General features: G+C 38.5%; 1 protein-coding gene across 1 annotated transcript in view; it reads left to right on the top strand.

The window, feature by feature from the left end:
* Positions 1 to 16053, top strand: part of TADA1 (transcriptional adaptor 1) — a 29425-nt gene extending 13372 nt beyond the window's left edge. Inside the window, exons 4-8 of the mRNA XM_007425140.4 lie at positions 7300 to 7397; positions 10012 to 10221; positions 11662 to 11813; positions 12704 to 12866; positions 14204 to 16053. Coding sequence (XP_007425202.1) covers positions 7300 to 7397; positions 10012 to 10221; positions 11662 to 11813; positions 12704 to 12866; positions 14204 to 14356 — 776 coding nt within the window. The 3' untranslated portion in view covers positions 14357 to 16053. The remainder of the gene's footprint in view (positions 1 to 7299; positions 7398 to 10011; positions 10222 to 11661; positions 11814 to 12703; positions 12867 to 14203) is intronic.
* Positions 16054 to 16399: the final 346 nt, after the last annotated feature.

Below are 16399 nucleotides of genomic sequence, written 5' to 3'. Positions count from 1 at the left end.
TTTTATACAGCCAAATTGTAATATTCTTCATTAAATACTGGAAGAGAAAGCAGTATTGTGGTTAAAGACCTGCTTTGCATGTAGAGGTTCCCCATTGCTACCCTCCAATTTTGGCATCTCTAAACCTTCTGCCTCCATCTTAGGCATGGGATAAGCCTCTAACTCCATAACAATAAAAATTGCAATCTGCAGTGTAAATATTTGAAGATACAGTGCATACAAGGCTGTTGCAATTCACATGCATCTTATTGAGGCTTTCAGTGACATTGCCGTTATTTTTTCAAGTTTATCACTGCAACTATGAGCCATAAAATTTATTTAAGGAAATTGTACATGAATATGTCTGGAGCCTGCAAGGTACTTTGCTGTCCCTTGACCTTTTTTTTTTTTTCAAATATCTGTTCTGATACTATCCCTCTATACAGATCTTTGCCTTTGCCAAGAACAAATGATAAAGACAGTTTATTCAGGGTTATTTAGCTTTTGTGGACTCACTGACTAATCGAATTAGCAAATAGGGAGTATATTGTTACTTAAAAGTATGATTGCTGGTTTCCTGATTGCTCAATCTTGGAAGGAGAAATCTCACTCATGACTCTGCTTTTTTTCCCCTCCCTTCTGATTTTAAATTAATTTCATTATGATATATCTAGAGATTAAGATATTGATGGGGGGATTTAATTTTTCCAAGACTAACAAATACAGAACATTGGAGGTAGCAGTAGCAAATAAATGTTTAAGTAAGTTACAAAGAAACCCTCTGAAGTAAATATAATTTTAAGTTCTACAGGAGTTCTGAAAGCTGAATCAGTAGAGCTATTCTAATTGCAGATAACGTTATGAGAGACTGTTACACAATGCAAACTTTTACTGGGTAAAAGAGTCAAAACTATACAATTATATCTGTGACATACCTATGAGCCCAGATATTGAATAAACAAGGAACCACATACCTGTCAAGATTTCATTGGGGTAAAATGAAACCCTAAGAGGAGCTGCAATCTGAAAGTCCTTATATCAACCTATAACTGAAGCCAAATTAAACTCCCATTGATAAGTTTGAAAGCATAGAAAATTAAAACTACCTTTCCCAATAGGCAATTATTATGTAGCAATGAAAATCTCAAAGGATGATCTGGCCAAAGAAATTGCTTAAAATTTTGTTGATCCACTTAGTGTGAAGAAATGAAAGAGGAAGGCCTCTTAAAATATAAATCATATTAAATTAAATTCATTTTAATTGCATTTATCTTGCCCCAGGTAATTATCAGAATTCTAGAACATCTCTGTAGTTCTTATTGCATTTGTGCCAAAATTGGAAATAAACTTTAACTTACTACTTGAGAAAGATTTCTCTGAATCACTGTGCCAAGTTAAGCAAAATAATCATAGGTTGGATTTAGATCAAGAGGCTTGGTTTTCCAGCCTTCAGTTGCCTACAGAGCTCACTGGGTGACTCTGGGCCACCTGTCAAACTAACTTAACTCTTAGTATTTTTCTGGGGATAAAAAGGGGAGATACTCCAATATATGGGACCTTGAGCTGTTAGACAAAAGTTAGGTACTCTATAGATGTGATGAATAAATAGCAACACAGTGTAAGGCATAACGATCTTTGAAGGTATCCAAATCAGATGAGAGCCAGTGTAGTGGTTGGAATGGGGAGGCTTTGGCTCTATCCATTCACAGTAGGAGGTCACTGGAAGTCTTTGCTCTTAGCCCAACCTACCTCACAGGGTCGTTATTGGGAAAAATGTGGGGAGGGAGATTTATGTACACTACTTTGAATTCCTGAATGTCATGGGTGTTCTGTGTGTTCTCAGGATTTGATGAACAACACAGAGCAGAATACCTCTTGATGCATTTTTCTCCTGTTTTATTAAAACATCAAACCTTGGATTTGGGTAAACACACTGAAAAATGTTCTGTCTTTTATTTATTACCATATTACTGCCATCAACAGTGTTGAACTCTCTCCCTCTGCTTAAAACTGCTATAATTAATTTCTCAGCTTCATATATGCAGTAATCATTCTTCCCCTCTTTGTTGACAGGCTCAAATTACAGTAGAGTCTCGCTTATCCGACATAAACGGGCCGGCAGAACGTCGGATAACCGAAAATGTCGGATAACACACAGTAACGATTGAGTGCGGTAAAAGAAATTAAAAAAAAAACCCGATCCGCTGCGCCTGTTGCAATCGATTTTTGCGTTGCGGCGCCCCCGTCAGGAGCAACAAGAAAGTACACTCACGCTCGCAAACAAGCGGCACACTTTTCTCATCGCCGATTTACGCGTGTTGTGTTTTTTTTAGGGGCGTCGGATAAGAAGGAATGTCGGATAAGCGAAGGTCGGTTAAACGAGACTCTACTGTAATTAGTTTTAGCTCTGAGTTTTCGTCTTAACCTAAAGAATAATTAGTTTTATTATACTATATTATAATCTATGTTATACTATATCCAAATGTTATTCAAGCGCTCACATGGATCTGGTATTTTCTGCTTTGTATTTGCTGTTTTATTGCTTGCCCTGCTGTTTTTGTTTTGCTACTGTATTAGGCTGATCATTGACCAAAATAAAGGAACCTAACACAGCAAAGAGCATGAAGCAACACAGATTTCCGCTTTTGGTTTCCTCAGCCTAGCTTTGCAACTCAAATTTACAATTAAATAACCTTCCATTCTCTGCTCAGTTGATAACTCACTACAGCTTAGTTTTTAAAAGGCCTTGGAAGTTGGGGGTTTTTAAATTGAGCAGTATGCAACATCAGTGTTCTCTACCTTTGTAAGTATACATACTTATATGTATATATGCATGTAATGTTGGCTTAACATATATGCACTCTGTTCTACTTCAGAATCCTCTAGCTGTTTTCTGTTAAGAATAAGAAAGAGCTAAACCTATTGGCTGGTTTTATTTCTTTCTTTCTGAGGCTGGTGGCGGTACTTTTTTGGCTGGTAGAACAGTCTTCCTCTTTCTTCTGGCTCCCCCTCTCCCCTCCCCCCCCGATAGATTCTGTCTCATGCTGGTTCCCAGTTGCTCAGGAGGTCTTCAGGTCCTCCTACTCATGGTCACTTCAAGAGTCATACTGTGGTCTATCCTCGAACCTGTATCCAGCCTAAGTACACCAATCAACATTGTTCAGTACTATAGCAATAATATTTTCAATGGCTAGTGTTGTCTAGATCATAGATTGCTGGCTGTTACCTTCCTCCATCAAAGTACTCTTCTTACTTCCCAGAGGTTTGTTTTCCAAGACACCACCTCAGCAGGCCCTCTTTCTCTCCCCTGTGGGAAAATCTTTCTACGGTAAACTGACTTCTGCCCTTAGTAGAACAAAGTGTTTGGCTGTCTGGCCTACCATCATGGCAGATTCACAGAGAGGTATGGCCTCTTGTGGGCTATCGTAGGCAGGATGTAAATCTAATGAATTAATAAAGTCTCCTTCAAGTCTAGCTCAATTCCAGATTATTTCATAGACATAACAACCCATTTTGCATGGCAACAGTATGAAAATGGTTTGCCAGTGCCTTCATCTGGGATGTTTTTCATTTTTCCAGGCTAGTCTAAAATTCTGCCATACAAGAATTCCCATACAAGTACTAAACAGACATGTTTTTCAGGGATCGTCTCAAAAACTTATACCTAGAACAAATATTTAAGTGAAGTATCAATAATACCTACTTCAGATATAATTCACAGTCTACCGTTGTCTCTTTTCTTTCTTCTGTTTCTTTAATTCTTAACTATCCCCATTGACCAATGTTCCCCTCACCACCATTACATTTTAATCATTTACTTACTCACTCTCTCTTTAATATTGTATATGTGTGTGTGTGTAAAAAGTTGTGAACAGGTTTCATACGCTGTGTGGAAAACCCTTAACAGTGAAGGTGAATAGACAAGAATAAATGAAAACTCAAAAGTCCCTGCAGTTTATTAAAAACTGCAGTCTTTTAATAAACACACAGTGACTACGTGACAGCAGCTAGGTAGGCAGGCTTGGTTGAATCAATCTGCAGAAGAGTGGAAAGAAACAGGTGATAAATTGTATAGCACTAGAGAATACAAATGAAAATCAGACTGGCATTTCTCACTTCTCCCTCCCTCCCGCCTCTCTCTCCCACCTCTCTCCCCATTCTCCTTTTCTTTATGAGATTATTAAAGTTACCAAACTGGCAGTCTGGAGATGTATTTTTCCTTTTATTTGGCCAAAACGTTGGGGCTTGGAATTAATGCTTGGAGAATAGGCATCATCACACAAATGCTGTGAATTACATACTTGCATCAGACATCAGGACATCTTTATTAAGACTTGTGTAATATGATATAGTATTGTATTAATTAATATAGAAGCATGCCTGTATATTGGATTAAGAATAATAATAGTTATTAAAATTTTGCTGTATATTAAAATAAAGTTTGGGAAGCCCTGCTCGAAGCTAAAAAAAAACCCAGCATTTCCTCATAGGGAATTTCCCTTTATTCTTTGAGTTGTACTTAATGTTTAGTTGTACTTCATATTTTTTAGAAGGTTAATCACCTGAATTGTGCATAGTATTTCAGTGCTGTCACATCATAGATTTATATAAAGATGTTTGCAACTTTATTTTATTGATTCTTTTGGAATTCTTTGCTTTTATTTTAGCCACCTGAAATAATGTGCTTGCTTCAAACATGGCTCCCTCATTGCTTTCCCTTAGTTCTTTATACTTTATGAACAAGTAAGAAATCTGTGTTGTCTGCTTTCCTTGTCTAGGAAGCAGTGCAGTCCAAAAGAAGGCAGACTGTAAGCCTTACTCTGTGTTACTGCTGGACCTCGGACTTTCATCAGATGCATATCTTTGCTAAAGTTTGGCTATGGCTTAATGTACATTATCAGCAGTATTACATTCAAAGAGGAAGGAGGATTGTTGTTAGTTATGGTGATCGTTTTCCAAGCTTTCTGCTAGATAATCTGAACCTGCTCTTATTTGTAATTCGACTTATTAATGAATTGCCTTACTGCATTTCATTAATTGTTAGTTAGCTAAATTCTTTTATATCCTCCTTTTTTGTTCAGGAGATCAAAGTGGCATATATAGCTCAAGGCAGCCAACAACACCCCTGTGAGGTAGGCCAGGCTGAGAGAGTGACTGGCCCAAAGCCACCCAGTGAGCTTCGATGTCTGAGGGTAGACTAGAACTTGGCTCTCTCTAGTGCCAGTCCAACATCTTAATTGCTATACCATACTGGCTTTCTTATGAATGAAAATCTACTGTTTCTCAAACCTTATGATCATTATCTGCCCAGAAGAAAAAGTGTATCAAATCAAGAAAGGCTGTTTTAAAATTGCTATTTGTGTGTGCGTGTATTATAATCAGTTACCAGTCCCACTGATACAAGTAATTTGAACACATTTTAAAAGTCTACTGAAGAAGAATGCAGTCTCAAAGACATGACTGTAGTTCAGAGAGATACCTATGCTGCTAATTTTTTAAATTTTACTTGGTCATTAATTCTGTCTGATAGAAAATGACATGCTAAGTACAGTTTAAAATGTTGAGTTGTCTGGAATGAAAATGAGAATATCTGACTGACAGTAAGACTTGAGACAAGAAATGGATAGGTGATGATTAAGAGGGATGGCCTGTGAAATGGCAACAGCCAAGATATACAGTGGGGCAAAAAAGTATTTAGTCAGCCACCAATTGTGCAAGTTCTCCCACTTAAAAAGATGAGAGAGGCCTGTAATTTTCATCATAGGTATACCTCAACTATGAGAGACAAAATGGGGGGGGAAATCCAGAAAATCACACTGTCTGATTTTTAAAGAATTTATTTGCAAATCATGGTGGAAAATAAGTATTTGGTCAATATCAAAAGTTCATCTCAATACTTTGTTATATATCCTTTGCTGGCAATGACAGAGGTCAAACGTTTTCTGTAAGTCTTCACAAAGTTTTCACACACTGTTGCTGGTATTTTGGCCCATTCCTCCATGCAGATCTCCTCTAGAGCAGTGATGTTTTGGGGCTGTCACTGGGCAACATGGACTTTCAACTCCCTCCAAAGGTTTTCCATGGGGTTGAGATCTGGAGACTGGCTAGGCCACTCCTTAGTTGCCCGGGCGGTGTGTTTGGGATCATTGTCATGCTGAAAGACCCAGCCACAGGTCTTCAATGCCCTTGCTGATGGAAGGAGGTGTTCACTCAAAATCTCACCATACATGGCCCCATTCATTCTTTCCTTTACACGGATCAGTCGTCCTGGTCCCTTTGCAGAAAAACAGTCCCAAAGCATGGTGTTTCCACCCCCATGCTTCACAGTAGGTATGGTGTTCTTTGGATGCAACTCAGTATTCTCTCTCTCCTCCAAACACGACAAGTTGAGTTTAGACCAAAACATTCTACTTTGGTTTCATCTGACCATATGACATTCTCCCAATCCTCTTCTGGATCATCCAAATGCTCTCTAGCAAACTTCAGACAGGCTCGGACACGTACTGGCTTAAGCAGGGGGACACATCTGGCACTGCAGGATTTGAGTCCCTGGCAGCATAGTGTGTTACTGATGGTAGCCTTTGTTACTTTGGTCCCAGCTCTCTGCAGGTCATTCACTAGGTCCCCCCATGTGGTTCTGGGATTTTTGCTCACCATTCTTGTGATCATTTTGACCCCACAGGGTGAGATCTTGTGTGGAGCCCCAGATCAAGGGAGATTATCAGTGGTCTTGTATGTCTTCCATTTTCTAATTATTGCTCCCACAGTTGATTTCTTCATACCAAGCTGCTTGCCTATTGCAGATTCAGTCTTCCCAACCTGGTGCAGGTCTACAATTTTGTTTCTGGTGTCCTTCAACAGCTCTTTGGTCTTGGCCATAGTGGAGTTTGGAGTGTGACTGTTTGAGGTTGTGGACAGGTGTCTTTTATACTGATAACAAGGTCAAACAGATGCCATTACTACAGGTAACGAGTGGAGGACAGAGGAGCCTCTTAAAGAAGTAGTTACAGGTCTGTGAGAGCCAGTCATCTTGCTTGTTTGTAGGTGACCAAATACTTATTTTCCACCATGATTTGCAAATAAATTCTTTAAAAATCAGACAATGTGATTTTCTGGATTTTTCCCCCCATTTTGTCTCTCATAGTTGAGGTATACCTATGATGAAAATTACAGGCCTCTCTCATCTTTTTAAGTGGGAGAACTTGCACAATTGGTGGCTGACTAAATACTTCTTTGCCCCACTGTAGTTAAATTGGGGAGGGCATGATTTGCTAATGTGCTAATTATAAAACTTTGTGTTTTGCTCTTTCCTATTTTCAGAAGGTGCTGGCTCCCTGCCTTGGACAGGAGGTTCTGCACCAAAACCTGGCAAGCCAAAAGGGAAGAAAAAGTTTTCTTCTGTTCGGCAGAAGTTTGATGTAAGTTTCTCTTATGAGAATTGGAAACACACATTTCAAGATCCTCATTTCCCCTCCAGAACACCTAGTACACCCATCAGCATTTGTTACACTTTGCAGTTTTCCCCCATCAGTAACACAGAGCAGGGTATGTGAAAGCGCTTAGTTTAAAATGAGGTTAGAAAGCAGAAAGGGATAACTCAGCACACTGCTTCTAATTTGGGCAACAGCCACATGGCACACATGCAGCGTTGCCCTAGGTTGGAAGACAACCAAAACCATTTGCATTCTTTTATTTCTCTTGTTTAATGTAATTCACTGAAAGAAGACTTTCCAAGAAATATGAAAGACTTTTACAAGGATCTGAATGGTAATAAATAAAAAAGGTAAGAAATGAAGATGGCATAAAAACTGAGGCTTGTTTTATCCCATGCAAATACTCATGACAGCATATAAATTAAATGAATGGCAATATAATTAACAAAAAATTGTAGCTATAGTGGGAACAGATAGATCAGTCTAACAAGTACTAATATTGCAAAAATTAAAGTGAATTCCAGCTAAAACTTTCAAATGCTTTTAAGTAAAATGTGTTGAGAGCTAGAAGGTAATTTTGAGCTGGGAATTCCAGCACAAAAGTATTGTTGCTCCAAAGCTCCAGTTTTTTTCCATCATAGTTTATCTTGATTAGGCAATGAATAATGTCTTCCAGAACTTAGGATAGAGTTGAATGAATTCCCTTCATTTTTTCAGATCCAGGCTGGAAACCATAGATAGCAGTTAAGACACTGTAATGGGCAGTGCACTTTAAAATTGGGGCTGCTGAGGAATGCAGCAAGGGAGGCCTACTGTCTCTAAGTGGGCAGGTAAGAAAAAGAAAATGGGTCTCTTGAGTCAAGCTTGACTCTTAGTGACTGCATAGACTTGTCCATTGGGGGATGGCAGTAATATGGATGTGGCTTGCCATTGCCTTCTCAGATCAGCCAAGGTTGGTCAGATTCTGCCACTGCTGAGGCTGATGGACAAAACAGTAAGCTTTTATCCCCTCCCTGCCCTCCTTTTTATGTTTGTTTGTTTGTTATATAGCTCTAGAGAGGTTATCTAGTCACTTTGATCCACTTCAAAACTGCTTGTTGTCTAATTTAGATAACACCCTTGTGTAAATCAAAAGCACAGGGACCTTCACTTTGGTGAGAACAGTGCAAGCCTCTAGAGAACTCAGAACAGAAATAGCACACAATTAACCCATTGACTAAGCCCTTCTATCCCTAATAAGGGGAACTTATGATGGTTGTTTGGCTAAATTTCTGAGTGTAGACAACTTCTCTCCCATTGAGGTAAAATAGGGAGAGAAGAGTGTGCTGGAGGCTTTCCTTTTGAATCTCCCCCCAGAACGGCAGCTGGCTGTAGAGAAGGAAGGAAAGGGATCTAAGCATGCACACATATACCCACTTTCCCTGGTGAATTCTTGCAAGGCACAAGAAGGAATCACTTATACAGACTTCAGGTTGCAGGAAATAACTAGGGAGGACATGGCAGCAGGGTTATTTTGTATACACTCAAGGCAAGTTTCCTGGTTTTCTTTCCTCAGGCCTAATTGTCTACCCATGGTTCCTTTGCTTCCCTTGCCTCTTTTGAATCTTTTTCTCTAAGCCTAACAACCATCCATATTTTCTTCATTGTTGTGTGTTCTTAATAAACTAGAACTATTTCAGACAGGTAACCAGTTGTGTCTGGGGGTGGAGGCCTGTGGGCTGTGATCTGGTGGCATGCCACAGAAGATCTAGGGGTCTCCAGTTGACTACCAGATACTGATATAAGGTGGCCTTGTCTTTCTCAGCAAGGAGGAAGCCCTTTTCTTCCTCTTGGCTTTGCTCCTATTCAGGGGTGAAAAAGAAGTTGATGGCTGAAGGCAAGAATTGCTGCATCACCATGAGTTGTCTTGGCTGGGTGGGGCAGACCCAGTGGAAGGAAGAGCTCATTACAAATGGGCATCTTCTCTGTCTCCTGCCTGCTTCCAACCATCATTAAAAAAAAATCAGTATATCAGAGAGCTACATGAAATGTATGTGTCAGGAAGTGTGTAGAAAAAGCAGCATCCACATCCTGTATGCATTTGGTAAATATATGTATTATTATTATTAATTTATTTGTGGCCAAAAGGCCCAAATATGGTAAATATTCTGTATGCATTTCTCTGTATTTGTACAATTGTATAGAAATTATTTCAGTTTTTCTAGTTGAGGGGGTAGGGAAAAGGAATTGGGTACTGAAGTAGTATTCATAATGATTTAGATTATTTCTGCTATCGCTCTGGTTGGTTTCTAGGCATTTAAATCATTGTCATAAAGGGTAGAAACTTCATCTTTTTTTAAAAAAAGAGTTCATCAGGAAACTGGATTTTTAATGTTCATTTCAGTTTTTTTAGTGGAAACAAAAAAAATCTGCCTAATCCAAATTAGTGTTTGTGTGGAGGGGGAGGGTCTTTAGGAGGCTGCTAAATGAAAGGTGATATAAAAACATTTTTCTTTACCTTAAGTCATAGCTATGTGATAATTGGTACATGCAAATGACACAACATTTTGACTCTTTAAATGTTGTTGTCTAGATAATGGAATCATGTTCTATTTTACAGCACCGGTTCCAGCCCCAGAATCCCTTATCTGGAGCTCAGCAGTTTGTGGCCAAAGATCCCCAAGAAGATGATGACCTGAAGCTTTGTTCACACACAATGATGCTTCCCACTTGGGGCCAGCTGGAGGGAAGGATGATTGTAACTGCTTATGAGCATGGCCTGGATAATGTCACCGAAGAAGCAGTTACAGTTGTTGTCTATGCCGTAGAGGTGAGATTACACAGAATAATAATTTTAGTCCTGGTTCTCCTCTGTAATATAACAAAAAAACTCAGATACCTTGTGTATGATGAAGAATGATGCGAAGTTCAGCATTGATTAGCTGTCTTTCTAGAAATAGGAGCAAAAAGGACATCATATTACAAGAAAGCAAATCTATGAAAACTACTTTCTCTGGGTTAGCACATAGAATATTAATTTGGGGAATTATTTCTCCACATATGGCTAAGATAGCATACTTTCTTGTAAGTTTTGTGCTTAAATTTAAACTTAAATTGTGCTATTTAAGGAACAAAATAAAACCAAGTATGGGCTAATGTAAGTTTGATTTGCCTGTTTTCTTGGGGAACTTTGTTTTTGCTTTTAAAGAAAGCTTTTGTTTTTATCACTTTGTGCTTTATCTGAAGATTAACTGGGATCTATGTTATAAATTGATATTTTCTTGTCCACTATGGCTCCTTTATCTTCTGTTTTGTTTCCTCTTATTTACAACTCAGAGTCTTAGAGAAGGACAGTTGCCTCATGTGGACTTTTCTAAGGACTCTTCCTAGTTTATAGCAAGAATCTGCAGAATTCAAAATCTGGATAAATGTTATGTGATGGTACCAACATTTGGGTTGCTCATCTGTCTTTTTTATTCATGTATAAAACGAACAGTTTGAAGGGGACCCATCTAAGTTTTACATCAGAATGAATAATTCTGGAAAATTGCTTCAAGCACTTCTGGAAATGAGCCAGGCAAGAGGCTAAAAAGGAGATGAGAGACTCTGTTGTTGGTTCAGCGCCTCTTGATGTTCAGATCAGAACCTTGATGCCTCCTCTCTTCCTTTATTCTTGAAGGAGACAAATAGGAATAAAGAGATGTGGCCATCCTGTGATGTCTCACTTGTTTCTAGTTGCAGGGCTTAGTAATTCTGACTCTTACAATCTCTGACAACATACCCCTTGCTAAATTATTTGCCTTGCCAATGTAGGCTTGCTACAAATAAATAAAATCTGCAAAAAACACAGATTCAGGATTCAGACCAGTTTAATTCACAAATACTATTTGAATATTTAGTTTCTTTGCATCTTCTTCTATTAGCTTCTTGGATGCGGAATTTATATTTTCACGTCAACGTGAATATCTTATGTATAGCTGAGCCTCATAGGTCCATGGGATAACAGGATCGGAGTCCTGAGGTCAAACGAGAGTAAGCCATCATCCAAGTAAGGGCTTCGGCAGTGGAAGTGTACTTGAGGATAGGCAAGGATTCCAGAAGCAACCATAATAGATCAATGGGACCCAGAAGCAAGAGGAGAGGAGAGAATCCAGGCAATGGCCTTTATGTTGCAGTCTTCACCATGCAGGTTTTGGATAATATGCTTGGCAACATTGTATACTTTGGGGGACTTTTTGCAAGCAATAAATAGACATTTCTTTCTCTGCAGAAGCATCTTAAGGATATCCTAACCTCTGTAATATCAAGGAGAAAGGCTTACCGTGTGAGGGACGGTCACTTCAAATATGCCTTTGGAAGCAATGTCAATCCACAACCGTATCTGAAGAATAGCGTCATTGCTTACAATAACTTAACTGAGTGGTAAGGATTTGCCTAATATTAATGCAGCACAGGAGAGAATTTGAGAATATGAAACTTACTTTTTAACAGTAATGTCTACATTGTCGTAATATTCAAAGGTTTAACAAATTGAGAGGCTAGCCAGATTGGTATGAGTTTTATTATCCAATCCAGACATTACTTATAAGATAGCAAAATTTCTGGGACTGTGCTTATTAGGAAACAAATGGTCATGCAGGTGATATAAAAGCTGAACCATAGATTTAGGTCTAGTTCTGTTGCCATATTTTATTTATTAAATGTTATGGTTGCTCTTTGTTGTTGGGTCTGTAAAGTTTTTGTTACACATCCCTGCTCTTGAGCCAAGTATTATCACATTTTACATATTGCTGAATTATATAATCATGAAGAAAAGTTGTGCCTCTACAGAGTTCAGTATTATTTTTCCTACCTTTTTATTTTTGTATTATCTATTTTAGGTCATTTGGCTTTGTGCATGGATATACATAAAGATCCACAACATGGACTGTCTCTAACCTTCATACTGTTATGATGATTTTATTACTTTTATTTGGATGTTAGCTCCCAGGAATCTGTGGAACTGGGTGGAGTATAAATGATAGCAAATAAGTAAATATTTTCATCTTGTGCACAATTTTCACTTTAGATTTTGTTGAAAAATAATACTACTGAATGCCCAAAGTTTTATTTTTTATCCAAATCTAGCTTAATGTTATACAACATTTTTCAAACCAGAAGTTGCACATGACCTTCAAGTGGCCTGTTGGGGGCTATTCTGGTATTCAGGACAGAATCTGAGCCAGCACTAGGAAGAAGGATAAAACTGGACTCTTCCTTTTCCCATAATAGGATGCCAGATTCATTTTCCCCCAACTTGTTCTTTTTCTCAGTCCTCCTACCTGCTTGGCTCCCCCAGCTGGTCAAAACCTTGCTTCCCATCTACCACCTGATGATGCAGAACAGCAAGCAGCCCTCCTTTTGGCCTGTTCTGGGGACACCTCACCAGCAACTCTGCCCCCAGTGAACATGTATGATCTCTTTGAGGCACTGCAGGTAACTTTCACATATTACTTACTTTAATTTCAGTTGCTGTTCTCCTAATGTAGATGGAGATTTTTTTTGATAAAGAACTTACCTCAAGTAATGTGGGGGAGGGATTAGACAGAATACTCAGAAAGAAAGTAAACAGTTTGCTTTCCATTTGTTCTTAAATGTATATGCTGCCACATCTTTTAGATTCATGGTCTCTTACAACCACATAACACACAGTGAATTGTCTGTAAGTAAGATAATCATAATCCCAATAATTTTTTTTTTAATCCATTCAGTTGTGTCTGATTCTTGGAGACTGCCTGGACAAGTCCTTGCAGTTTTCTTGGCAAGGGTTTTCAGAAGTGGTTTGCCATTGCCTGCTTCCTAGGGCTGAGAGAGAGTGACTGGCCAAAGGTCACCCAGCTGGCTTTGTGCCTAGGCGGGACTAGAACTCAGGGTCTCCCAGTTTCTAGCTTGGTGTCTTAACCACTACATCAAACTGACTCTCAATCCCAATAATAACATAATTTGAGTCAAATTTGTAAACCAAATTTACAAAACAGTAAGAACTAATTAATAAATAATATTCCATATACCTCTGATATTCTTCACTCAGCTATTTTTCTATGAATCTCAAGTTTTACTGGAAGAGAGAAACTTTCAAACGTAGTTGTACTGATGTTCATATTGTGTTATGTGTGCATGGTCTAAGTAATCCTTCACTACAGTTATTTCAAACTATGAACTGTAAAGAAAAGTGGATACATTTCTTGAAAAATGAAGTCATCTTGTGGGAAGCATCCACTACACCCTGCTCCTCAAAATCGTGTAAAATGTATATCTGTACCAGTGAACTCTGCTTGTACCCACAGATGCAAATATAAAATGTTCTGGAAAGACTGATGTAATATATGTTTTGCCCAATAAAGTCAATGTGATTACTTAAGGCTTGCATGTCCTGGTGAGAAATTCTAGCACTGATCCCTTCCTCAAACATTGCTTACCAGTTAAACAATCCCTCCCCTGCAACCTCTGATGCTTGTTTTCTATGCCCTAAATAATTTCCCTCTTTTCCTCTGGGTAGTTAACGGATGACTCACTCAGATCAGGTGAGCCCGAAGAAGCAAGTGAGAAAGGCTCTCTGGTTTGCTGTGAAGTGCTTCTATGTTAATAGTAATTCCAACTAGATATCCAAGATGTTCTTCTGTCTTTTTTACTCCCCACCCCAACCCCCCAGGTTGTTTATTGCAAGGTTAAATACATTTATGAACATATGCATCACTAGTTCCCATTGGTGAATGTGGACATTTGAGATAGTAATTTGTAGCCAGTAAGATTTTTTCTTGTGGTACCTGCAGATCCACCGGGAAGTGGTCCCTGCCCATACTGTCTACGCCCTCAATATTGAAAGGGTCATCCTGAAACTCTGGCACCCAAACCATGAGGAACTTCAGCAAGACAAAATCCATCGGCAGAGGTTGGCCGCAAAGGAAGGCCTCCTAATGTGCTAAGACCGTTGCCAGTGCTGACTTTGGGCTGGACTAATATATCTTGGATACGCCAGTTGGCATTTTGACTTTGGAATCTCAACATTTGCATTATTTTACGAGCGCTTCCAGGTGGAAGTGTGGACATGTTTCCCATGGAAATATGACTCAAACTGAAGACATACGGTGTAAGCCAAAACCCTGATTGCTTAGAGGATTGAATATTTTGCTGACCAAACTGAACAACATTAATTCTGAAAATCTTTCTGCTCTGCTGGAAAATGGATGTTGCAGCAGAAGCCCCATTTTTGTTTTCATTCTGACCTTAATATATAATATGATGCTCAGTCAGTATCTATGGTACAAAGATGCAGTTCTTACAGTCACCAGATACATAGGTCATCTGAGCTACTGCCTTGGGCTGCTTTTACAAACATATACAAGGTTTGTAAAAGCAGACCAAGGCAGACACACACGCACCCACATACATACATACTGCACAAAGCTTTGTTTTGTTGATATTTCTTTTGTATAATATGGGTTTATACATATGGGAGAAGTCGTGATTCATTAAAATAAATTTGTTGCAAGACAGTTTTCATTAAAGAATCTCTTTTTTCTTTGTAAAAACAGCAATCTTTAAGTCTGTGAAAAGACCCTAAAATATATAATTATCACTGATTATCTTTTAAAATATATATTTTGCTTCTTTGAAAGTTTAAAATAACCAAGTTGTTTGCTTAGTAATATCTGTAACAGAATTCATATCTTTTTAAAAGTGAATCTCCTTCACCCTACACAATGTTTCATAGCAGAAATAGAGAACAGAGAATTTTTTATTTGTGATCCAGCAGTATTTTGTAATACATATGAATGAGATAGGGGCTGGCCAAACAATGGTAAAAAATTCCTTAATCGCAAATGATAGTATCACAAAACCCAGAACTAGTTGGGATTGTACCATAGGAAGCGCTTTTTTTTTTTTGTTCTGCAGTTCTATCTAGAGGATGCCTGAGTCTCCAGTGCAAGGACAAATCCCCATTTATTTCTAGCAAACAAATAATAAAAATAAATCATAAACACTATTTGATATTACAAAGATTTGGCACAGCTCCTCTTCAATGAAGATTGCTGCAAGAGAACTTCCAGCCTGAATCTGTTGGTCACTTTCTTCAGTGAAAGTGAGGACAGTTTTTTTTACACAGGGAGGAATTACTGCCATACAGATTTGAATGTGTTCCATGTTAAAGGGACTTAGAAAAAATACAAGAAAGGTGATTTGTCATCCATTCTAAAGGAAGAGACTGTAAATGTATCTAATAAATGAATCTATTGCCAGTTCATTCCTGTAAGCATGGATTCTTCATTACTCAGATGCTAAAAAGAACCCCAAGCACAGAGTTCATCAAGCCTCTTCAATCAGCAAAACGGAAGTATTCCATTTCAGGAGTGAAAGACCAGACTGTTCATAAAATACATCTTTCCGCACCGTGATAAACAAATTCATTTCCAAACAATTGCTGTTGATGTCAGTGGGAATGCGTCCTGAGGCCTTACTGGCCCAATCCTGTGTATGTTTGTTTAGAAATAAGTTCCATCTTGTTTGGCGTGTCTTAATCCAAAGTATACATTTACAATTGCAGAAGAATTTGAAGTTGGGCAGTTTGTGTCTTGCCTAAGTCCATTTGCACTGTTAAAATCCAGTGGTTAATAAAATAGTTACAAATGTGGAAGTACCCAGTTCAAATTCCACCTTAGCTATTAAATATTGCAGTGATTTTAAGCTCTTGATCTTCCATATGCTACATGGAGAAATAATAAGCAACTTTTAAGTCATTATAACCACTGGCGGGGGGGGGGGATGAGCTGTCAACAACATCAAAATGGCAGGCACAGGTTTTGATCTTCCAGTCATGCCTGCCATTTTGACATTGTTGACTGACCCCTGCTCTAATCCTAACCCTGATTATTAGATGGTGGATGCCATATTAGTGCCAAAAAGCAAAAAGCAAATGATCTTTTATTAATACCTTCTGGATACATTGGGCTACTCTGATTGATCCTGTG

The sequence above is a fragment of the Python bivittatus genome, unplaced genomic scaffold (genome assembly GCF_059951505.1).
Source record: "Python bivittatus isolate LINGU-HERP-01145 unplaced genomic scaffold, Pbiv_v1 ctg000700_np1212, whole genome shotgun sequence".
Classification (NCBI taxonomy): domain Eukaryota; kingdom Metazoa; phylum Chordata; class Lepidosauria; order Squamata; family Pythonidae; genus Python; species Python bivittatus.
Note: the sequence above shows the minus strand (reverse complement) of the source record. Positions and strands in the feature narration are given on the sequence as shown.